General features: G+C 47.5%; 1 protein-coding gene across 4 annotated transcripts in view; it reads left to right on the top strand.

Moving 5' to 3' along the window:
* Nucleotides 1-25,422, top strand: part of DNAJC11 (DnaJ heat shock protein family (Hsp40) member C11) — a 66,616-nt gene that overhangs the window by 22,513 nt on the left and 18,681 nt on the right. For all 4 annotated transcript variants that reach the window (XM_044419664.1, XM_044419663.1, XM_044419665.1 and 1 more), the window contains one exon: nucleotides 3,727-3,828. In XM_044419664.1, the coding sequence (XP_044275599.1) occupies nucleotides 3,727-3,828 (102 nt within the window). The remainder of the gene's footprint in view (nucleotides 1-3,726; nucleotides 3,829-25,422) is intronic.

Here is a 25,422-nt window from a genome sequence, read left to right as displayed (position 1 = left end):
AAATGCACCAGCCTTTGTTCCTGTTGCCACACCTGATCAGAAAAAAGACTGCCGCTTGCACAGCCTGTATTCTATAAGTATTTATGGGCTTACTTTCTGCTTGGCTCCCTTTGCAAAACTAGGCCGAGCATGAGAAGAAGTCTGTGAATTCTAGAGGGACAAATTCTGGTGAACTTTTTCCAAATCCTGATGGGAACTCACTCCAAGGTTCTGTTCCCCACCTGCAGTCTGAAGTGACAATGTCCATATAATGCAGCTTACCATGTTCCTTGGCTCTAACACATAGCAGCCATTCTAGTTTTAGTCCATTGAGAATAGATCCTAGAAAGTTTCATAATATTGCTGTGTTTGGGAGTGGAGAACACCATTTCTTTCTGGAGTCAACATCAGAGCACCTGAGGATTAAACACTGGTCTACCTTGCCCTGACATCAAGTTATGCTTGCTGTTGTTAGTTGCGAAGTCATGTCCGACCCATCGCGACCCCATGGATAATATTCCTCCAGGCCCTCCTGTCCTCCTCCATCCCCCGGAGTCCACCCAAGCTCACGCCGACTGCTTCAGTGACCCCATCCAGCCACCTCATCCTCTGCCGTCTCCTTCTTCTTTTGCCATCTATGGTTCCTAGCATCAGGGTCTTCTCCAGTGAGTCCTTCCTTCCCATTAGGTGGCCAAAGTATTTGAGCATCATCTTCAGTATCTGGCCTTCTAAAGAGCAGTCGGGGTTGATCTCCTCTAGGACTGACTGGTTTGATCGCCTTGCAGTCCAAGGGACTCGCAGGAGTCTCCTCCAGCACCACAATCCAAAGGCTTCTCCACAATGAGCATCACGCCTTCCTTTTTTTCTAAATTTGTGTGTCAGTAGAGGGAATAGATTGGATGCCTGTCTGCTGATGTCACAAACATGCTGAGGCTTACACTGTGCCTTGACATGATGTAGACAGGGGGGGTTGGAGGACTCTTCCTTCAGGAGTTGCATTTGAGACTACTGCTCATCTTCAATAGGACATCCTCGGTCTGCTGTTCTCAAATAGATCTCTCAGACCAGAGACAGTTGCTTTGACTTCAGTGTCACATGGTTGCCAGGAGCAAAGATTTGTCTAGCTGGGTAGATAAATAATCTGGTGCCTTCTGTAAACATTATTGCTCAGATTGAGCAGATGTCTGGTTTAGTATGGCTGCCATTGTGCCTTTATTTCTTTCCTTGGAGAGTACCCCTGGCCCAGGAAGCAAGGCGCTTGTCCAAATGTGTGCACGTTCTGCAAGACTTGATCTTTTGGGATAGGGCATCTACCCAGAATATTAGCATTTTGGCTAATTCAGACTTGCAGCTGGGATGGAACTCTGCCACTACCCAATAGAGCCAATAGGCTGCACCACCAGTGCCCAGGTGCACTGATGGACTCATCCATGCTGTGGCCAAATGCAGCAGGGTGTAAAGAGAGTTCCTCTACCAAGTCATAGCACTCCCTGTTCGCAGGATGCTTCCTCTGAAGTGTTCCCATGGTTGTGAATCGCACAGGCTTCTGGCTGAACCTGCCTAAGCACCTTGTCTGCATCCGCAGACCACAAAAATGAGACTGATTCTGTAAGACCATACTAAGTAGTGCTCCACCTGCCTCCGTAGGAACAGTTGCAGCAGCAGCATCACGCTTGGAGTGGATTTCATTCCCTCTCCTATAATACTACAACCCAAAGGGGGCATCCCATGAAGCTGATGGGTGGAGATGCAGGACAGCTAAAACGAAGGACATCTTCACACAGTGTATACTAAGCTATGGCATTTGCTGCCATGGCAAGTGGTGATGGCCACCGATTTGGATGGCTTTAAAAGGGATGGGACAGATTCACTGAGGAGGAGGCTTTCAGTGGCTACTAGCCTCCTGGCAATGAACATGCACATGGTAGGCATGTCATAGTGGGGCTGGCTGGAGCTGCGGGTCAGACTAGATGGCCCAGGAAGCCCCTTCTGACTCACTTTGTTTCTCTGTTTCTATATTTCTTTGTGCGGTCTCTGTTAGTACTAGAGGTGGCATGCCTGCATATACTGGTTCCTGAGGACCTTGAGCAGGTGAAGGTCTTGCACCCATCCTGCTTGAGGAATCCTGGGAGCAGCTGGGTTGCCACTGTGTGTACTGCACCAGATGGATCATTGATCTGATTCAGCATGGCATTTCTTATCATCTTACCTATCAGGTCAGCTGCCTCATCCATAATGGCTGATGTTTTGTCATGGACTGGTCTAGTGTTATCCAGCACCACCATTAAATGGGGTGGTGGGTTGACAGGAGAAAGGTCCATTGGATGGATAGAGAACCTAGCCTGGAGGCACTACAAAGTAACAATAGTAATAATAATAGAGAATTTTGATGCAGAAAATCCAGTTTGTGCCTCTGCTTGGCTTATGGAACTTACAGTCCTCACAAGCCTCTGATAGTCATCCTCGTACCTTTGTTGGGAGGCTTAGGTGCTCCCTTTGGAGAATGGGGCAGGTACAGCATGTGACAAGGAAGAACAGATGGGCGCCTCTGGAAAATCTCCAGTAAAAAATACCAGCATGAGCATGAAAGATAGACTGGGCTGTTTTTGGCCTCATTGGGATGCCAGCAGACCAGCATGCTTAACCTTGCAGTTAGACCTGTCGGATGTGTTTGGAATGTGTAACTTGCTTTATAATCTGATGACTAGAAATTGAGTGAATTGAGACCCTTGGAACCATTTTCGCTTCCTTCTGCCACGAGGAATGTTAGAGATAAAGTAATTTAAAGTCATTAATTCAGACTTGGAGAGGTTAAGCGGCTCAGGTTTGCCACAACAAATCTCACCTTTTCTGGCCTTGCCAGACCTTGCTGATTTAATCCCCTCGTTTCCATCAAGTCATTTTAGAGTTTGGCATGGGGGTGGTATGTGTTTCTTTCTCAAACTCATTCCTTTAAGTTTTAACTGCAACCTGTTTGCAGACTTGGTGAACTCTGCAGTTAACTGATCACAGATCTCTGCAACCAAAGGAAACGTTTCAGTTCTGGGCCAAACTGTATTTTGCTGTTTCTTGAATCACTTTCCTGGGGAAGACAGTTCTTTCTTTCACCATGAAAACAGGCCACAGAGAGTGGGACTGCTGCAGGGGCCCAGCAGGGCACCTGACTGATGCACCGTCACTCTGGTGTGGTAACTTTTTAAGAACGAGCCCAGAAGCTCCTGGTTCATGCATCACCTTTGCCAAGAACCCACCAGCTCCAACTGCCCCACCCCACAACCTCAGGCCCATATTTGCATATGAAAACAAAAATATTGACTTAAATTGCAAGGTTGTAAGGATTGGTAAGCCGATGTGAACTACTCTTGAGAGCAGTCCCAAGAGGGCCCTTGGGCTGATTTAGTGGAATATTAGTTTAATAAATAAATAAAGCACGAGAGTGCCATGTTTTGTGTGGGCTGCCCACTAGGCTTACTAGGCCACGTAGTCCTTTATGATCATATTGTGTGCTTCTGTGTTGTGTAAAAGCATAAAGGCCCTGATTGAGGGAGGAGGAGGAGGCACTGAAACTGACTCTCAGGGAAATAAGCAAAGCTCTTGGTCTTGCTTTAGAGAGAGAATGTTGCGATAGGAAGAAAGTATTGGAACTTTCCAGCACCTCTGCTCTCATCTGTGATTAAATTCTTTGCTGTTGCTTGCTGGCCTTCCTGCTGCTGAGTAAACTCTAATGCCTGATTCCTTCTGCCACAGGTGGTGGAGAGGAGGAGAACCCCTGCTGAGATCAGGGAGGAATTTGAACGTTTGCAGAGGGAAAGGGAAGAGAGGAGGCTTCAGCAACGGACAAACCCCAAGGTAAGAAGCCAGAGGGCACAACTGGCGGGGGAACCATGACCCACAGGGAAGAAATACAGTGAACTTGTGTGTGTCCTTCTCTGTGGACTTCTGTGCCATGTGCTACTTCCACTAACAAAGCAATCTGCCTTCATATGGAAGTTGTGGAAGGGCAGGGTAGGGAGTGCTGTTGCCCAGACAGCTGGTTGGTCACTGGGTCAACAGAACTCTGGGCCAGACAAACCGTTAGTGTCATCCGGACAGCTTTTTTGGTGTTCTTACATTAAGCTTGCCTTGTGGACCTACTGGTTAGGGTTCTGGTGCAACAAAGTTGTACAGCTGTGAATCTTACAACCTGAAGCATTTTGCATATGGAACTATGACACAGCCTTAAAGTTAGGGGAATCAACTTAGGTTTGTTTCAGTGAGTATTCCAATGCTGGCTGCAGATGGAAGTGTTCCCTGGTACTTCAGAGCAGCACCAGGACTTCTCCCCTTTATCTTACTGTTCTTCTTTTTCTTGTTTTTTGAGCACTATCAATGTATATGTGGGTTTACAGACCTCAAGAAGCTAGAGGGTTCAAGCAGTCCAAGGTAAGATAGTAAGGGAAAACTTCAAAGTAGAGCCAAGAGCTGAATGGAAGCAATTGGTAGAGCCAAGGCTGAATGGAAGCAATTCACGCTGCGTTTTGATTGGTGATTAAGGGTAACATTTAAGCCAAAAGCATGCAGAGGGTCCTGTGTGTGTTCCCTGGTATCTCTGGCCAAAGGGATTAGAGCTTTGCCTGAAACCCTAGAGAACAGCTGCCAATCAAAGTGCGCAGTCCTGGGCTAGAAGGTCCGCTGATAGAAGGACGCTTCCAGTGCTCACCTCTGGAGCGCTTGACCCCTGGCTCTGCACAGGGGTTGGCTGGAGCAGTGGATGTTCCAGGATCTTAGCTGCTTGTGTACCCCGGCTCAGGATGGGTCCTGCTGAGCGGAAGCACATAAGAGGTCTCACACTCCGCATAGTTACATCAGGCCTGGTTGATCCAGAGACTTTCATGGCTAGCCTACTCAGGCATCAAAAGCTGTCTGGCATTTCCAGTGGGCGTGATGTGCTCGGAGCACCGGGATGGTGCAGAGGATTCGAGTTAGGCTGGGACCAAGTTAGCCTGGCATGGAGAACTCAGCATCCTCTTCTCTTGTTAAAGTGCTCCCTCAGTCTCTGGAATATATTTATTTTCACATTCATACTCAATCCTGTCTCTGAGTCAGAGCTCTTACAGCATCTTCAAAGATAATGCTCATATAAAATACCAAATATATTATACGTAGAAACATGTGGCTGAAATTACACAGCACTAATGCAGATCCCCAGGAGCCTAAAAGTTTGCACAAATAAACATTTCTTTCAAATTCAGTTTTGCTTTTCTTTTTATGATCTTCCCTCCCCACTTCACTCCCACAGCTGCTGCATTTTATCCATCGTTGCAGTGTTTCCCTCTTTTTTTTCCACTTGTGGTGTGGTAAACTTGCCATGAATCTCTCATATAGTGTTTCATGCAAATTTGAACAATACAGTAGGTTCTTTTCTAAATGTTAACATAAGTCCAGATGTGCTCCATTGGGTACCAGCTCAGAGATTACCTTGCTCCTTACAGCTCTTAAGGGAATAGGGTAGTCTTTCCATCAGGGGCCAAGAATGAATTGTTGAACCCCTGGAAATCCTGTTGCTACCAAGACTGTAGCTGAGGGAAATGTTCTTGCCCTTTCCTGCATTTCTGGCTGAACGGGACATTGTGAGCCGCCCCGAGGCTTCGGCGAATGGGGCGGCATAGAAGTCTCCTAAATAAATAAATGAATGTGGATAGTCTCTTGGTCCATTTCCCTTCCTCTTCCATCTCCAGGCCACCTGGTGGTAGCTGTTGTAAACTATATATGTGCATGGGTCATCTGTTTCTAGTCAGTGTTAATGAATACTCCTCCTCCTCTGTGAACAGGATCAGCCCATGAGAAGTTTCCCAAGGAGATGGAAATTGGCAACCTTGGGAGAGTGTCATGCTCTGGTAACAGAGCCATAGTTCAGATCTCCTCTGACCCCGCAACACCATATTCTGCCACTGTTCTCTGGCATTTGAAGTTTTACCAGACTTTCAAGATTGTGGCCCACCTTGTATGTAATACCAAGCCACTCTGTGCTTTATTGAAGGCTTTGAGTGAACCTATTCCTGCAAATAAACTACCATTACTTTAACCACCTTAAACCACAAATAGAAGCCATGGTTTGTTGTTAGCTTACAAACTCTGGTTATTTAAACATGATTTGTTGTGTTGTCTGACTCTTAAACTGTGGTTTATCTCTGGCTTCTCTGAAACAGAGGCACCCAGCAAGAGCAATCTGAAAATGATGAGCATGAAACCAGAAATGGGGAAAATGAGCCATGGTTTACTTGTCTGCAACAGAACTTATGTCTAAAGCAACAAATGATACCATATTAACCATGGTTGCAAATATAGCCTGCCTTTGAAACTGTAAGGACCAGAAACTTACATTTCTGAAGATAAATTGTAAGGTCCTCTGGTAGCTGAAAAGTGTACCTTAAAATATTCCATGTGTTTTGCCAAATCGTAGAATGATCATGGGACTGATCAGATCTATCGTGCAGAGAAGAAATAAGGGAGGTGGAGTTGCATTATATGTTAAAAATATTTATCCCTGCATAGAAATAGAGGAAGAGGAGCCTGGTAGCCCCACTGAGAGCATCTGGGTCAAAATAAATGTGTCGGTGAATAAAAGGAACATGTTAGTTGATTCCTCCTGACTGTCAAGAAGATGAAGATAATGCTTTTGGTTGTGATGGGGGGTGTCAATTTTCCTGGTATCTGTTGGGAGGCAAATTCTTCCCAAATTGGCTTCTCCAAGAAATGATCAGCACAGCTCTGATAACTTTCTTCTACAGAAGGTGAAGGAAGGAACTAAAGGACTGGCTGTCCTTGACTTAATACTAACAAGGATGACTTAGTGGGTTTAATGGAAATTACAAGAACTCTTGATTTTAAAGGAAGCAGAAACTCAGTATGGCCATATATATACTCTGGATTCTGGGAAAGCCAATTTAACAAACTCAAGGAAATGATAAGTAAGGTTTCATGGCAAGGAATCCAAGATGGGTGGGAGGTTTTTTTTTTTTTGTAAAAAAAATTCTAAAGGCATAATTATATGCAATTCAAACAAAAACAGAAGATTGGATGCAACAGAAGGACTCAGTGAATCTTCACAAAAAGCTTGAGTTGACCTGAAAACAAAGTGCCTGACCTTGCCTAATCTTGGAAGCTAAGCAGGGGTGGGCTTGGCTAAAATCTGGTTAAATGTTGTGAACTGTCCAGATAGCTTTGGCTGTGGGTGATATAGAAATGTAATGTAGTAATAAAAATAATAATAGGACACATTTAGAAAGTGGAGGGAAGGCCAGGCAACAAAAGAATACAGACAGGTGGCAGAGAAGTACAGGAATATAATCAGGAAGGCTAAAGCTGAGAATGAGCTGAAGCTAACATGGAATACTAAAAGTGACAAAAAAGCCCTTTTTCCAGTACATGCACAGTAAAGGACAGAGAAAGGAAAGGGTGGTTCAACTTCTCAGTGACGAGAGCAATTTGATAACTGATGACAAAAAGCCAAGGAGCTCAATCCCTGCTTTAGCTCTGTCTTTCCCCAAAAGCCAGTCTGTGACAGAAATGAAGAATAAACTGATTGAGGTGTGAGAGTGAGGAACAAATGGTCAAGGAACACCTACTTTCTTTAAATGAGTTCGCATCTCTAGGGTCTGGTGAACTGTGTCCTAAAGTAATAAATAAAGTGGCAGAACCACTGTCCATTATTTTTGAGAAACATGGAGGATGGATGACCGGACGATGTCTAATGTTGTCCCTGTCTTTGAAAAAGGGCAAAAAGGAGGGCAGTACATACCTGCTAGTCTGTCATCAATCTCTTGGAAAATTCTGGAGCAGATCATAAAGAAATCAGTCTGTACACACTGTCAAGACAATGAAAGAATTGCTAGAAGCCAGCTCGTATTTATCAAGAACAAGCCTTGCCAAACTAATCTGATCTCATTTTTAATTGGATAACATCCCCAGTGGACTATGGGAATACTGTGAATGTGATGTATCTTGGCTTTAGCAAAGCTTTTGGTAAAGTGTCCTATTATACTTTGTCTGATCATCAAAGTAGCTAAAAGTGAACTAGATGGAATAACTGCAGGGTTCCGTCCTGGGCTCAGTGTTCTTAAATGTTTTTATTAATGACTTGGATGAGGAGGTGCAAGAAATACTGATCAGATATGCATATGACACAAAACTGGGTGGAATAGCTAATACCCTGGAAGACAGAAACAACATTCAAGGTGATTTTGATAGGTTGGAGTGCTAGACCGAAAGCAATAGAACGAAAAATTAAAAGAAAAAAATGCAAAAGTCCCCACCTAGAAAATGGGAAGCAACTGCAAAATTACAAGATGGGGATCCTTGGCTCAACAAAACTACAAGTGGCTCTTGGAATTGTTGTAGATCACAAACTGATTATGATGGATCCAGTGAGCCAGGGACTTGGAAGAGGCACTGAAGAGGCAGCTGAGCAGCCACCTGAGAGAAATGCTTTAACTCGGAGTCCTGCCTTGAGCAGGAGGCTGCCCTTGGAGGCCTCATGGGCCCATTCCCACTCTAATATTTTATGGCTTCAAGCCCCCCGTCAGGGGGGCAGGGCACCAGATTCAGGTAACACACTTAAGCCACTGTGGCTTCAAAATATAGTGTGTTGTACAAAGCCAGTTAATGAAACCATTGTTATTTTCATCTTGGCTTGCAGGGCAAGTTCAAACCCGTTTGCCAGTTAGGATAAATCAGTGAGCTGTGGCTGGCTTGTGTGTGTAGAGCGTAGCCTTTCCCCAGTATGTGAGATAAAATGAATGCTTCCAGTGTCCAAAACGCAGAAATGGTAAGAAAAGGTGACTCGATTTAAGAATAAAAAGCTTACCTATTGATATTCTCTGTCTTCTGAACAACTGTTTGCTCCCTGCTCAGTCCCTTGGGATGCAAATGGTTTTACAGTATATAATTTAATTCATTTCTGTTATGGCAGCCTTTTCCTCTTCAACTCCAGCAGTGTTACCACTGGAAAATCAAATTAAAATATTTAACGGTGCAATCCACCAAGCACTGCTGAGGCAGGAGTGCTACTGAAAGGAAGGGCAGTTGGGAAGGTGCTGAGCTTGGGGGATCATCCCCTTGGTGTTACTAGCTGCTTCACCTAGTCCTTGGCTTGCAATTTCTGTGTTAATGAGGTGAAAGGGACCACAACGGCCGTTTTCTCTTGGACCCTCACAGGCAAGGTATGGGTTGGAACTAATTCTTGAAAATGGGTTCCAAATAAGTAGGCATTTTTAACCAGAAATTAGGAATGATGAGCAGATGCAGGCAGCTTGGCTGCATGAATTCTGTCATGGGCCAATCCTGGCTCCTGGAATCATTGTCAAATCTTAGTATGTGTACAATTGACCACAGTTTTGTAAGCAGAAGCAGAGTGGAAGAGTTCATATGTTGTGTGCATGTTGCTCCATAATTAAAGAATGCAAATGTATGCATGACCTTTAAATCAGTAATTTTGCATGGAACACCATAGCTAATGGGGCAGTGCCAAAATGTCGTCCTCTTTTCCAAGCGCTTTGTGGAGCCTAACCACGCACAAGCCAGGATGGTTACGTGTGATGAAATATCTTCCCAGCGACTCTCTTGCATGGATGTTGATCTGGAAAAGACAGAAAGGAGGGCAGGGCACACCAAGGCCAGGCAGGCAGAGACAGGGATGTCATGACTCCTCTGCTGTGTTTGGACCAAGCTGGCATGTTTCCCCAGCTGGAAGTTTCTGGGAGTTGTAGTTCAATGCATCTGCAGGGCACCGGCTTGAGAAAGCCTGGCTTGAGATGGCCACCGGACTTCCTGTTGTTGCTTTCTATATGGGGATATGTGCAGCAATTTATACATGTCTTGGATCATGGCATGTGAAAACCCAGGCATTTTGTAACATAGGAAATGGCTCTGTCTTTGGGAGGTGCAAGGAGATCTGGCTGTTATAAGAGAGGGTGGGTGAATGAATGAGTACATGCCCCACCACCCCACTTCACCTTGGCATCTTGAGTTTGCCATTTTTGGCATGGCTGCATTTTGCCATGACTGCTGAGCAATGATGAGGAGAGCCACATTGTGAGTGCGAGCCGCTGCATCCGGTGATAAAAATCAGCCATCTGGGTGTTTACAGCAATTGCTTATTGGCATTCTATGGGAATGTCTCTCCAGGCAGTGTCCTGTGGAATTAGGTAGCACAGCTGTGATCGTTTCATACAAGAACACAAGTTATTTTAAAATTTCCAATGGTTTATTAGTTCTATGAAATGGGCTCCAGATAAGTAAGCATTTCTAACCAGAAATCGGGAGCGATGAGCAGATGCAGGCAACTTGGCAGGCAGTAACTCGTGTTGCTTGCTCGTTCTCTCCCTCTCCCTCTCCCTCTCCCTCTCTCCCCCCCCCCTTCCAAAAAAGCTTTCTCTCCCTCCTGTTTTGAGATGCTGCAATGGAAGGTTGGAGGGAGTAAGTAACCCACTGTGAGATGAATAATAATTCCAGAATAAGGAAAGGTTTGCAAGTAGTAGCGTGGTTGGGATCCCAGAAGACAGAGGGTTTGGAGGCCTCCTGGCAGTTTTGTACACATCAGTTTCTTGATGACGGCAGCTGTGTTATCCTTTTAACGGAGCTGAAGGCAACAGATCAGGATTGGAGCATGGGTGGTGCAGAAGGGCCAGCCAGCTCTGCTGTGGGACGGGGTGAGGCTGCAGGCTTGGACAAAGGGGAATACATGAAGGGGAGCAGAACAATAGTATAATGAATGGTTTGGGCAGTGGGGACTTTCTGTTTCTCAACTTCTTTCCAGCTTCTGCAGGCCTGTTTCCTGGTTCCTTGCCCCGACATCCAAACCTGCCACTCAGCTGTTGAGGAAGAAACAGCACAGAGGTTTAAGCCTTGGTTTGTTTTTCAGCTAAACCCATGGGTCGTTTCTCCTGCAGCATGCAGAGTCCTGGGATTGGATGTCATGGCAAATAGCCCAGTATCAAGGCATTCCAGGGTTGTATGCGAAGCAGAAGGCAGGTAAAATGGCAAGAGGCAGCACCCTCTCTCACTCCCGCACAGTCACGAGACAAGCCATGGAAGCTGTGATATGTGAAACAAGCCTCTGCATCCTTTCCCCCTCAGCTCAGTACACAGACATCTGACAGTTTCACACAACCTAGCACTGGAGTTTACCTTTCAGGAGAGAGAACCTGCAAGAAGAAGATGGGCAGGATATTAAAATATAATGTAGTAATCAACAACAATTTCTAAGCAAACAAGCCTTCGTAGAGAAGACAACAGAATTTCCTTTCTGGGAAAGCCTGTTGGAAAAGGTATGCTTTTAGTAGTCCCTGGAAACCCAGAAGGGCCAGTGTTTGCCTCCTGGCCTGACTTGCAGTAATACGGCGTTATTTAGGGCCTTGCCTGAAGAGGCGCACAGTGCTGCAGCCATCCAAAGCTAAACAGAAAGCCAGGGTGGTGTTGTGGCTGAGAGCTCAGGACTGGACTCGGGCGGTCTGAGTTCTAGTTGCTGCTCAGCCATGGAGCCACCTGGGTGAATATGGGCTAGTCACAAACACTCAGCCTAACCTGCCTCACAGGTTTGTTGTGGGATAAGATTGAAAACAGGAAGAGAATAATGTAAGCCGCTTTGAATTCTTTGTAAGAAAAACAGTGGGATATAAATCTAAGTAGTGACGATAACAACTGAGTGTTGGCAGCACCTGTGTGGGAACCTGATTTAGGAGAAAAGATAAAAACGAAATGCAGACTGGGTTGCGATCAGGCATGAACTTTCTGAACAAAATGTTGTAAGGCAGCCCACCCCAGCCTGGTGCCTTCAGTCATGTGGGAGCACATGTCCTATCATGGGTCATTGGCCCTGCCAGCTTTAGGATGATGGGAGCTATACTGCAGCCCATCTAGCGGGCACCCGTTTGGGAAGGCTGGCATAAGGCCTTCCCCAGATGTTTGAATATCTGGGATAAGCTGCATGGCATCAGCAGTGCTCTGAGAACTGGGGAGCAGAATTGGGACATGTGCTTGCAACCATCTTTTTGGTCATACGTAGAAGAGACCCCTCAACTCTCACTTAAAAGGAGACATCTGGAGCAGCAGTAGGCATCCTTCCAGTTGTGGCATCTCCAGTTCCACTGACATCAGTCGCCAAAATTGCACCTTTGCTCTTGAAATGCAGAGGGTTGTCACCTTAGCAAGTATGAATTTGACCTCTCTGTCTTGCTGCATTATTTTTTCTTTGCTCAAAGTGCTCACTGATGAAAATCTCATGAGGTCCTGGAAGGCTGACATGCTTTGAATGTAATTACTCACACCATTTCCCAGTTTTCTGGTTGTACTGGGGCAGCTACAGATACCCTCATTGGGTAAAATATACACATTCTAAGTCACACCAGCCTTACTTGTGAGGAAAAATTAGCCTTATTATTGCCATTCCGCAGTTGGTGAGCAAGAACCACGTTCAGTTGTGTGCCTCTCTCACACTTGCATCCTGTGGTCTCTTGTTCGAAATATGCATAGGTTCTCTTTTCTTTCCTTGCTGTTTACGAGAACCTGTCTTGGATAACACTTAGATTCTAATTTTCAGTCTAGTGCTAATGAAAGGGGAGCTTTGGTGGGCAGAGCTATATTACCTGAAAGAGAGAGTTCTAAAGTAAGATTGCCAGCTGCATGCCAAAAGGTTGTTCCAGGAATATTCAAAGTGCATCTCACACTGCCACCTCGAAGCCACAGAGGTTGCACACTGACCTTCTTCTGTATCAGTGTGAAAAATATGTTTGACCTGCCTTTCTCATATCACCTTTGCCATAAATGGTGGATTTAGTTTAGCAGAAAGCTGTGCTGCTTCTCAATTACATTTCCTAGCGGTGCCAGTCTGGTATTTCTTTCTCTCTGTACTTCATTGGGCTCTGCTCTCATTCAAGCCCTGTAGAAATTCTGTGTGTGTGTGTGTGTGTGTGTGTGCAGGTGCACATGTGTTTGGTGTGCCCCTGCTTGCATGTGTACCTAGGCAAAGGCCCTGCTGTAGCTGAATCTGAACTTTGCCAATGCAGGAAAAAGTTCCTCACAGGGTGTCTTCCAGCTGAATGCCTGAACTTGATTCCCTTGAAAAACAGCTCTGTGGAGGCACACAAGTGGCCTTTGCTCCACGATGGTCCACTCACTCCAGCTATCTTCAGCTTTGCAGTCATCAAGTGAATCACGTGCTTGTGAGAACTTGCCCCCTCAGTTCTGTGGGGGATATTTGTAGTGGGAGGCATCCTGCCAGTCTTAGAGGCAGTGGCAGGAGGTGTGAGCATCACTGCAGTGAAGGTTAGGACTAGGAGGAAGTGATACCAACACTGTGCTGACTGCACTCCCCAAAGGGAAGCCTTTTGGCAGTGGCGGGGGCGGGGGAGGAGATCAGAGGGAGTGGGGAGTGCTGGCAGGCGGTGAAGATGCCGTGGAAGAGGAGACAGAGGCAGGACAAAAGGCTGAGTGGCCTGGGGGAGCCCAGCAACTGTCTCTTCCAAGTGACTGTGCTCCTGGGAGCTGCAGCTTCAGGGGAGTGGCCGATCAGCTGGCAGCAACTGTATGGGGTGGGGTGATTCATTCTGGTTCCTGACTCCTAGCCGAGCAGATCAGAGGAAGCTGCCCCAGCTGGTCTTGGGCCTCTGGGATACAAGCAGCCAAGCCCCCAGGGAGCGAGAGATTGGAGCGAGCCAGCGTAGAATGGTGACTAAGAGCGTGGGTCGGGGACTCAGGCGATCCGGGTTCCAGTCCCCGCTCAGCCATGGAGCTGCGTGACCTGGGGCCAGCTGCAGACTCTCAGCCCAGCCTACCTCACAGGGTTGTTGTTGTGGGGATACGATTGAGAGCAGGAGGAAAATTATATAAGTTGCTTTGAGTTCTTTCTAAGAAAAAGGCAGGCTATAACTCAAATGGGCCGCACACCACCGCCACCCGCACATGCCGACCCGCCTGCTGACGCTGCCTGAGGGACGGACGGCGGTCACAGCGGGACCGGGGGCACTGCTGGCCTGCGGGCCCTCCATCTTGGCCAGCGAGTTCTCCATGGGCCCCGCCCTTGCCCCCTCCCCCCCCGGCGTGGGTGGCAGCTGCGCCGGATTGGGGGCAGGGCGCAGGGAGGGGCTGCGGGATTAATTTGCCTGCCGCGGCCCAAGGCTGGTGGCCGAAGGGCAACGGCCCATGGGCGGCATCGCCGTTTGGGGCCGTGCGGGGCTGGGCCGGGCCAGGAACTTTGTGCGTGTGCGTGTTTTGTAGTGGGTGGGTGGGTGGGAGGGTTTTAAACTGTATTTTACTGGATTTGTTTTAGTGACTCCATTTCTGGCTGCTGCTTTTATGGGATTGCCTGGGGAGCGTGTGGGCGCCACCATTGGGGTGGTGTTGGGCAAGGATCGATATGGCATTGGGGGATTAACATGTCGGCATAGAAGAAGGAGGGACAGATGGTTGACACCTGTTCCTCCTCCTGGTTATTCCCCCAACCAGAAGGCTCCGGGTAAGCTCATCAACCACCCCTCGGGCCTGACGGTGCTGCTGCTTAATGCCAGGTCGGTCCATAATAAAACATTCCTCATCCGCGACTTAATTGTGGATGAGAGGGCCGACCTGGCTTGTATTACAGAGACCTGGGTGGGAGAGGTGGATGTAGCCCTCTCTCAGCTGTGCCCGCCTGGGTATTTAGTTCGGCACCAACCACGTCCGGAGGGGAGGGGAGCGGGGGTCACTTTAATTTACCGAGCTTCTATTTCCCTCACGGGGCTTCCTGTTCTCTCGAGACCAGGTCTAGAGTGCTTATACCTGGCGCTGGGTGACTGAGACAGACTGGGGATTCTGTTGGTGTACCGTGCACCCTTCTGCCCATCAGACTCCTTGCCTGAGCTGACGGAGATTGTCTCGGACCTGTTGTTGAGGACCCCCAGGATGTTGGTCCTGGGGGACTTCAATCTCCATGCCGAGACTGTTCTGACCGGGACGGCTCAGGACTTCATGGCCTCCCTGACAGCCATGGGGCTGTCTCAACATGTCATAGGCCCAACCTATGAACGTGGTCACACGCTGGGCCTGGTTTTCTCGACGGGGCGGGAAGAGGGTGATTTGAGGGTGAGGAATTTGTGTCTGACTCCCTTGACATGGTCAGATCACTTCCTCGTGAGGTTTGAGCTCGAGCTGGCCCTTCCCTCTGTAAGGGTGCGGACCAGGTTGTGATGGTCCACCCTCGGAGCCGGATGGATCCGGATGGATTCCTGAAAGCTCTGGGGAATTTTCCGGTTGATAAGCTGGCACTCCTGTTGATGCTCTGGTCGAACTGTGGAATGGGGAAATGGCCAGAGCAATTGACATGATCACCCCTAAGCGTCTTCTCCTGCCGGGCAGACCCCATCCATCCCCTTGGTACACACCTGAATTACGGGTGATGAAGCAGGTTGGGAGACATCTAGAGTGTAGGTGGAGGAAATCACGGGATGAATCTGACCAAACACACCTACAAGCTCATTATCGAGCCTATGCTGTGGCAGTCAGGGCGGCGAAGAAGAAATTCTTCTCCACTTCCATTGCCTCCTCACAGTGCCGTCCAGCAGAACTGTTCTGAGTGATACATGGACTGATACATCCTGGCCCTAAGAAAGATCCTGTACCACCATCGATGGCCCATTGTGATGACTTTGCCCAGCACTTTAAGGAGAAAATCGCTCAGATTTGTCATGAGCTGGACTCTACAAGTGATTCACATCCTTTAGGGGAGATGCCAGTGACTCCATCTGGTCAGGTATTAATGGATGAGTTTCAGTTATTGCAGCCTGATGATGTGGACAAGGTGCTTGGACAAGTACGTCCTACCACCTGCTTACTTGACCCTTGCCCTTCTTGGCTGCTGACCAAAGCCTAACATGGGATTGGTTTCTGGATCCTGGAGGTTATTAATGCCTCTCTGAGGGACAGCTGGGTGCCCGCTCCTTTAAAGGAAGCGGTAATCAGGCCTGTCCTAAAGAAGGCGTCCCTGGATCCAGAGATAGCTGCCAATTATAGACTGGTGGCCAACATCCTGTTTTTGGGCAAGGTGTTGGAACGGGTGGTGGCGGGACAACTCCAAGCACTCTTGGATGAGACTGACTATCTGGACCCATTTCAGTCCGGCTTCAGACCCGGGTATGGTACTGAATCTGCCTTCATCGCCCTGTATGATGACCTGTGCAGGGAGAGACAGGGGGAGTGCGTTCCTGTTGGTCCTCCTGGACTTCTCAGTGGCTTTCGATACCATCGACCATGGTATCCTCCTGGATAGGCTGGCGGGACTGGGAGTAGGAGGGGCTGCTTGGCTGTGGTTCCGCTCCTACCTCGACGGCTGATTCCAGAAGGTGGTGCTGGGGGACTTTACCTCTGTGCCATGGCAGCTATGCCATGGAGTACCGCAGGGGTCCATTCTTTCCCCCTTGCTCTTCAACATCTACATGAAACCGCTGGGAGAGGTCATCAGGAGGTGTGGGCTGTGGAATCATCAGTATGCTGATGATACCCAGCTCTACCTCTCTTTTTCAACCGATCCAGGTGAGGCAGTGGCTGTACTGAACCAGTGCCTCGCTGAGGTAATGGGCTGGATGAGGGCCAATAAACTGAAACTCAGTCCAGACAAGATGGAGGTCCTGTTGGTGGGTGATTCGAGCTCCTGGGTAGGTGACTTGAGCCTTGTCCTGGACGGGGTTGCACTCCCTCTGAAGGACAAGGTCCGCAGGTTGGGTGTGCTCCTCGGCCCGGAGCTGTCATTGGAAGCTCAAATGACTGCGGTGGCGAGGAGCGCTTATCTTCAGCTTCAGCTAACCCATCAGCTGCGTCCCTACCTGGAGAACAATTGCGTAGCGACAGTGACACATGCATTGGTTACTTCCCAGTTGGATTTCTGTAACGCGCTTTACGTGGGGCTGCCCTTGAAGACAGTCTGGACACTTCAGATGGTGCAAAATAGAGCTGCCAGGATGCTGACGGGGACTGGGCGTTATTCGCATATAACCCCAGTCCTCTGCCAGCTTCACTGGCTTCCCATCAAACTCCGGGCTCAATTCAAGGTGCTGGTTATTACCTATAAAGCCCTAAACAGTTTGGGACCTGGACACCTAAAGGAATGCCTTCTTCCCTATTTGCCCTCCCACCCCTTGAGATCGGCAGCAGAAGCCCTCCTCCAGGAACCCTCCGTGAAAGGTATTAGGAGGCAGAGCACCTGGAAGAGGGCCTTCTCTGCAGTGGTGCCCCATCTATGGAATGCGCTCCCCAGAGAGGTTTGCCTGGTGCTGTCATTATATTTTTTTGGCACCAGGTTAAGACCTTTTTATTTCATCAATATTTTAATAAGTTTTAATATATTTTTAATATTATATTTTTAACTGCAGCCAGAGTGGGTCGATTTGTTTATGTTGATTTTTATGTTACATTTTGTTATAGTTTATATTGATATTTGTATTTTATTATGTAAGCCATCCTGAGGCTTTTGCAATAGGACAGCATATAAATATCACAAATAAATAAATATAAATAATTGGGAGAGCTAACAAGAGTTTGGTTTGGAGTTCAGCATGGGAAGTTCCTCTTTTTTTTCTTTTTTCCACTTAGTTTTTCCCCCTTAGTTTTTTCCCTTGCAACACATTTACTGCTAGGGTTGTGTTGTTAACCTTTTAGAGGATGCACTCCTGTGTTATAACACAACCAGCAAGGTAGAATCAAAAAGGAGGTAGCAGAAAGTGTGAACCGAGAAGACCGCTGCAGTGATGGCGACCTGCAAGTTCTTTGCTAAGTTTGTATTCTTGCCTGAGGTCAACATGACCTGCATGTGCAGCAAATGCAAGCTATTAACCTTGTGGGAAGAAAAGGTGCGAGCACTAGAGCAGCTAAGAAGATGAAGAGTTTTTAAATAGAGTCATGAACTGCAGCAGCTAAGAGTAGTACAGGAGCTAGAAACACACGAGCAAGCTGGGGCAGAAAAGGAGACTCCTGAAGGAACAGAAAACGAGGAGGAAACTCCCTGGAAAAGGGTGACAGGTGCAGAAGAACTAGAAGACGCTGCACACCAGTGGAAGAAGCTGTGGAAGAATTCTTGAACCACTCTCAGTGATTCGAGAATGAGACTGGAGGGCAGCCTGCTGTGGAAAAGCCACACGTCAAGTGTGCAGCACTGAAGGTCAGCCAAGGAGTGGCAATGTTACCACTACCAAGGCTTGCAAGGACAAGACGAGTGTTCGTTTTGGGAGGCTCCCTGTTCCATGGGATGGAATTTTCCTGGTACCTGTTGGGAGGATAAATTCTGCCAAACATGGCCCACTCTAGTGTGTCATTCATAACTTCTTCCTATAGAAAGTGGTGGAAGAAACTAGAGAAATAGCTGTCCCTGACTTCATTCTAACCAACAGGGAAGACCTCGTGGATAAAAGGACAGGTGCAGGAACTCTGGGGGAAAGTAACAATGTCATAACTGAACTCTTGATAAGGAAGCAAAAGCCAAGTGTAACCAGACATGTGCTCTGGAATTTAGGAAAGCCAATTTTAATAAACTCAGAGCCACTTGGTTTACATTAAAAGGGGAGGGGTGTGTGAGTGTTGCAATTGTCCTGCTTCAAGAGGGCACCCCCTCCCCCCCGGGCAATTGTATTGCACGGGAGCTGTGTCAAGCTAGCTTTAAGGGTTTTGTTTGTATTGCTAGGACCTCCGATTTGCCTGCTCCATCCCCCAATTTGGGGCTTCCATTTGCTCTGCCTAGAACAGGTAGCCAAGTGGACAGCAAGACCAGAGGGGCCTTCTTACCATCCGGTGGCGGAAAGGTTGTTCTCATTCCATGAAATTATTTTTATATGCCTGCCATCTGTCATTTTTCCTCTCCTTGAAGTTTCAGCCAGGATTCATGTAGGCTCTGAAGGGTGACCTCACCAGCTTGATCAGCACCTCGCCTCTCTGGTAGACCAGGACACTTGGGCCTATCTGGCAAAGTGCATCATTTTGGAGGAAAGCAAGGGAAATGGAACAGTACAGGAAAACTGCCTGTCCCCAGGCAATTTCCTTCTTGTTCCAGTGGAGCTGGTGAAACTGAGATCAGTGAAGCTCTGTATCCCTCCTGAGCTTCTGCCAGCATTCTGAGGCTGTGGGGTTGCTTGACCCCGGAAACAATAAGGAGCTCCCTCTGGTTAGGAGTAGCAAACACCGTCATGGGGTCAGCCAGTGCACCTTCATCTTGTTTTGGATAAAGAGAAGCCATTCTCTTTGGCTGAGCCTGGGCAAGGACAGATGGCATCAAGTACCAACCAAGCGCCATGTTTTTCCCCAGACCCTCAATAAAGTACAATTGGAATTGGAGGGTCTTATTGTTGCACCTGAAAATTGTTCATTTAAAAAGTTGTTGTTTTTCCTTAACAGGTGCTCCAAGGCCATCAGATATTTGCAGCCTTGCTTTCAAAGGAAGGAGGAGGCAAGACTGCCTATAGGCCATGGGTTCTCAAACTACGGCCCACCATGCCCATTTGGTCCTGCCGCGCGCCCGCCCGCCGCTGCCCACCTCGCCCCGCATGCAGGAGGCAGCGGTTTGCTCGCTTGGAGAAAATGATCTCCAAGTGAGCAAGCCGCTGCCTCGTGCGTGCCCACTCCCACCTTGCCTGGCCCACCTCCCCTCCCCTTGCAGTGCACACCTCGCCCCACCTCGTATCAGCGCACGCACCCGCATGCACCACCCCTGCGCCGGCCCACATGCACCGCCGACACCACCTTTCCGGCCCGCACCCAGCTCTGGCCCCTTTCAGCTGGCCCTCTGGTGAAAAAGTTTGAGGACCCCTGATACAGGCTAATTTGTGCTCTGTTATTAGCTGTCATTTGTCTCGTTGTCAGTTGGAAGGTACTGGTAAATGGGAAAAAAGCAGAGAATATAGGTCTGCTAAAAAGGGGTGGTAGCAGTATCACCTACTTCCCATGCCAGAGAAATAGATGAAAGTTTCCCCTCCATTTAGTTCCCAGCTATGAAATTTGCATCTATTTCCCAGTTTTGAAAAAAAGAGTGCAAATTTGACAGTTCACACACGCTCCCTCAGAGGTAGCAGAACAGGGCAGAGCAAAAGCAGCACTGGTCCCAGCAGCACTTGCCTCCCCTCCGCCCCGCCCCCTACCCTGTCGTTTCATCACCTGAAATCCAGGGGATTGCAGTGCGGAGAGGGAAGTCTTGTAGCCATCCTGTTGCAGTACACTTGCTTTCCCCCCTTTACCTGTGATTTTCAAATGACAGCTTGGCGACTGTGTGCATCCTGGCCTATATAGTTTCTTGCCTTGCTAATTTCCATCTTTGCTACGAACTGCACTTTGCTGTTTGTCACTGCTGAAATTTACAAGGACGTTGTCTGGGCAATGCTGCACCTATTAGAAAGTTACAAGCACATATTTGCATACTTCTAGAAGGCGGATAAATTTAATTAAAAAAAATAGTTTAAAAACTATTCCAATTGCACGTTTTTTTCAGGCTCTCAAAAAAAAAAAAAAAAAAAGCCCAGCAGCAAGCAGAAAGGGTTTGGAGCAGGCAAGGCAAGATGTATTCTGCCGCAGAAGATACTAGGATACCAGCTGGAGAGCTGAAGGGGAAGTGAAGGGGAAAACAAGCCTGATTATTGCCAGTTATTCTGTGGGTTACTCCATGAATAACTAGCCCACCATGGGTTATTTGTAAGGTGACTTAGCATGTTGTATGAATCTGTCCAGTGTGCATATTACTTCCTTTAACTTGCTACAGGTATTCTAGTTTAAACAAGAATTTGAGGTAGGGTAACACTTAAGTCACACTGTGTCTTATTTTTTCCCTCACATCCTTCAGGTCAAATACTTGGGACAAAAAAACTAGCATAGGGCACTTTTTCTAGCTTAGTTGTTTACTTAATAGAGGCATAATAAACATGCTAAATCAGATCTGCCCGAGGTGACTTACTGATGTTTTGGCCTATGGTTCCCATCTGCTCCAGTCAGCACAGCCCAGAGGGTGAGAGATGATTGGAGTTGTAGGCCAGAACCTGTGGTGATGGCAGGTTGCCCTGCCACAGGCACCAGAGCATTTCCTGATGCAAGATGAAAATTTCCTTGTGAAAATGTCCCTATGCAAATGAACTAATTTACACTGGAATACGTCCCAGTTCTTTTTTTTTTTTCCAAAAAACCCCATAGAACTCCCAGGGAAGGTCCATATGCTTCAAATACCCTGGCCCTGAGCCAAATAGAGCTTTACAGGTAAGCACCAGTACCTTGTTTGTTTGTTTGATTGATAGATAGATATACTGCCTGATTAGCTCTAATTACCTTGAATTGTACCCAGAAAGAAATTAAATGTCACTTTCATGTTTTAGCTTTGGCTTTTAGGTGCCATGCTAGCCACATAGTCAAGTCGGTGCATGCTGTCACCGACAGGTGAGGCATCAAATCAAAACATATGCCATGTTGATAGGAAAGTAGTGTTTTTGTCAGGCTAGTCCGTAAATCAGAAATACTCAACAGAAGAAAACACTGAAGTAAAAGCACACTGCAGTTTTCAAAACCCTCTGTGGTGTTTGGCTTTCATGGACTGAAACAAGCACCTCCTAGCTGTTGGCTCAGCTGCTGCAGTATCACAAAATAATAATGAACATTCCGACAGCTCAGATGCTTAAAAACTGTCAGTACTCAAGGCCTCAGGAAAGCTTGTTAATAGCCATCCGCCTAGGAGCTTGAGATGAGTGAAGATTGCTTCCAAAACATCAGGCAGGGGATCTTGTCAACAGAAGGAGAATCAGTTTCTTTTTCATTCCAGACTGTCAGATAAAACATCTGGGCGAGCAAGCTTGGGAAAAAATGTGAGTTGGCCTCTAATTTTTTAGAGATAGGTTTGTTGGGCTAGCTTGGTGACAGATGGGTGTGTGTGCTGTTGGAAGGAGGTGACTTAAGTGTTTACACCCTGGCAGTTGAATGATTTGTTTGCTGTCTCGGATGTGAAGAGTTCTGTATCAACATACATAGATATGCTGGACTGCTTCCTTCTGCCAATGACTCACTGGGAAAAGAATTACTTGAACTCCCGCCCAAGAAGCAGGTAGCCTCTCTGGGTATCTTGAAGGCTACCTTGCAAGTGCTGAAGCAGAATCCCAGCAAAAAGGGGCCCAAAGCCCAGTCAGCAGCAAGTCAGATGCAAAAGGGCTGTTTTGCATTCTGACCAAAGTCACACAAGATTGAGGTGCACCAAAACCAAGGTCAGAAGAAGTGGTAATGGCAGGCAGGTGGAGAGGCTGTTCATACACGGAAAGGAAGGCAGGAGAGGAGAAGTCAGCAGCCAGCAGGTCTTTACAACTGGAAATTGCATCCAGGCCCTCGGAGTCAAGCAAGGGCCTTGTCCTGGCCTGGAAACATTTAGATCAAGAGAAAGCAGTGTGTGCACAGAGCTACAGACAGCTGGGAAGGACAGCATCACATGTCTTCCCACACAGCTCCTTTCTGGGGACTCGGGAGGCCTTTCCGGGGCACTTGTGAATCCTGGACATACCCTTTCTCTCATTCCCTCCTCCCTAGCAGTAGTCCAGCTGCCTCAGGTGCTTCCTGGAGACACCATGTGAACCTCTGGAGGAAACAGAAAGACTGGGCTTGACTTGTGCTCAGTTCCTCTAGCTTTTCTCCATTTTCTTGTCCATGTTGAATGAAGGCCCAGGGAATGGGTGCAGCAGACCCCCTCGACAATTTTTAAAAGATCTTTGTCTCCTCCAGAAAAGAGCGTTGCATAACTCGGGGGGGGGGGTGTGAAACTCTGGTTATCTCCCACAAGAGAACGGCTCACCGTTGCCTTTTGCATCACGGGCTTGGTGAACCCTCACCGCATGTGCTTGCGCCAAGTCATTGTGAATGAGGGGAGGAAGAGATGCCTGGGTGGCCAGATGAGAAAGTGTGAGAGACGTCTTGCAGAAGCTCACAAAAAAGGTGTTGCTTTGCTTTTTTCACGGGGTTGGACAGAGCCACCTGGAGCCTGCTAACATCCAGAAGCGGAGGGGGCATTAAACCTTCAGATGAATGGACTGCTGGTGATTGCTGGGGTGCAAGGATGACTTTGTTTTTCCCTTAAAAGGAGTTTGTGAATTCTCCCCTTTTCCTCTTTTCCTTAACAGGGAGAAAGCAAAAGATGTTCAGGAAGCAGGGTGCCCTTCCTTCCTTCCTTCCTTCCTTCCTTCCTTCCTTCCTTCCTTCCTTCCTTCTCATGCTTCCAGCTGTGCTGACTTGACAGGTGGCATTCTGAAGCACCCTGGAGGAGCAGCTGGGATTTAGGCTCCACCAGGGGTCTGAATGCTTAGTAACCTGAGTGGCAGACATGTCTGAGGAGACAAAAATGCTTTGCTTGGCAAGCTCTTGGCTCAGTTTATGACATTTCTCTCCATAATTTCTTTGAGAGCAGCTGCAACATTAGCCCCAATTCCCAGTCAAAAGCCAAGGTGGTTTCTTCTTGCTCATGGCTAGAATTTGGTAGGTCCACTGGCATGGTATGTTTTCCTCCTTGAACTGTTTTCAAAGTGTTCTTAGCAGAAGAGGAGAGTTACTCTTATCCCCACATGAAGGTGCTCCGTTGGGCTTGGATGGTCGGGCGGAATCGGCCAGTTCTGCTGCAGGCTGTGCCCGCACAAGCGATCAGCAGTGCCAAGACACACTGAATTCTGTGCAGGCCTTTTCTTTTGCACTTCGGTTTGCAGAACTTTTTCAGAACTTGTTCACTTTAAAGGGAAAGACGAGGAGCCTGTGCAGGGGCCAGAAAGCCCACCTCTCTCAGCTGCTGGAGATTCTTGGACCATCCCCCACCAAGTCCTGAGAATTTAGAAACACTTTCAAGTGTTCCTTCACAACCGTAAGGACTAGAAATGTGCTTTATTTAAATAAAACCAAAGTGGAGATCCTTGGCTTGCACAGTCCCATTGAACCCTGCTCCTACAGGATTGTGGCAAGCAACAAAGAGATTGCTCGTGTTGGCAAGCTGGAGGGGTTCGTCTCTGCTTAAAAGAATTGGGCCACTGTGTTAACTTCATTGGTAAGTCTCCAGGGTTGTTTTGGAATTCCTTTTTCCTCCCTGTTTCTTTTGTACCTTACAACAGGTATTGAGCTATGTTGGCTCTCTCTTCCCTTTCCAGTGTGTTCCAAAATTGCCGATGTTCTGGCATGGTCTCTGAGAGAATGTGCATTCCTAGTCAGCTGAAAGGAACACCCACCCACAGGGCCCTTGGTTCCACCCCCCCCCCACCTCATGTCATTCAGACATATTAGACTGCAACTCCTAGCATTCCCAGCCAGCATGGCCAATGGCTGCCGTGGATAGTTCAGTAAGATTTGGACTTGGCTCCGCAAGAGGTCTGTGGCAGGGTCCATGGGCCCTTGTACCCTTCCACAAGTTCCTTGCCTATTCCCTTCTTTATATTCCTTTCTCACTATTATTGTCCGCCTGTGGGTGAAGTTTCTCTCAATTAAACTTTTGCACAATATTTAGTTTTTAAGTGCTGCAGAAAGGCAAAATACCAGTGAGAGCTGCAGCAAGAAGTTGTGGCGTTGAACTCTTCTATTTAGGGTTCCAGCTAAGAGAGCGGTGGCCTGTTCCATGGCCCTCATTCCATTCCCCCACACTGTCCCAGCTTGCTTCCTATTCCCTCCATCCAGCATCCTTCACCTGCTGTCCTCATAAGGCAGTTTTGGGTTCTTTCCCCTTTTCTAAGGCTCTCGCTAAAGGTTTGTTGTTCATCTTCAGTGCCTTGAGCTTGTTGGTCGTGTTTGTGTGGTCAGAATGCTTTGGAGCTTCTTCCCATTTGAAGCTGTCTTCATTGGGAGCACTTTCATGTAGCTGTAGGAACTTTAAAACTAAGAACTGGTGCCTGTACTTTGCTTCCTCCCAATTCCTTTTTCCTTGTGTGCTGTATCTGTTAGATTGGAGACCTGAGTCAGGGTTCTCCTTTTATTAATCTTTGAAAGCCTGATTTTGCTGAAGATGGGAGTAAAAAATCTATATACTGTATATAACTGCTCCCTGCATCAGCCCACCCTCCTTTCCCAGAATGGCTTCCATTGGTGGTTGTTCTGCCAGGGCAGTCTGTAGTGCCTTATGTTGTCAGGGTGAAATAAGTTGAATATGCTGCTTTTGCTTGCCTCTCGGTCTGCTTTTGTATCCTGTTGGCAGAGCCTCTGTTTTTATTTTAATGTTGGCACAGGCCCTGGTACAACTGGTAGCAGAAGTAGCAGAACTACAAGGGTGGATAGCACTAAAAAGGGCCTGTTTGTATTGGTATTTTATTTGTATTATTATGTTTTGTTTTATTTTTCTTATTTATGTAAGCCGTCCTGAGGCTATGCGGTGGGACGGCATACAAATACTCTAAATAAATAAATAGGGAGCTCTTGGAGGCTCAAGCTTTGATGATAATGCTAGTTAGCAAGGTGGGGAGGTGAAGGAGA

This window comes from Varanus komodoensis, unplaced genomic scaffold, assembly GCF_004798865.1.
Source record: "Varanus komodoensis strain SLA01 unplaced genomic scaffold, ASM479886v1 scaffold106, whole genome shotgun sequence".
Classification (NCBI taxonomy): domain Eukaryota; kingdom Metazoa; phylum Chordata; class Lepidosauria; order Squamata; family Varanidae; genus Varanus; species Varanus komodoensis.
This window is presented reverse-complemented; position numbering and strand designations above follow the sequence as displayed.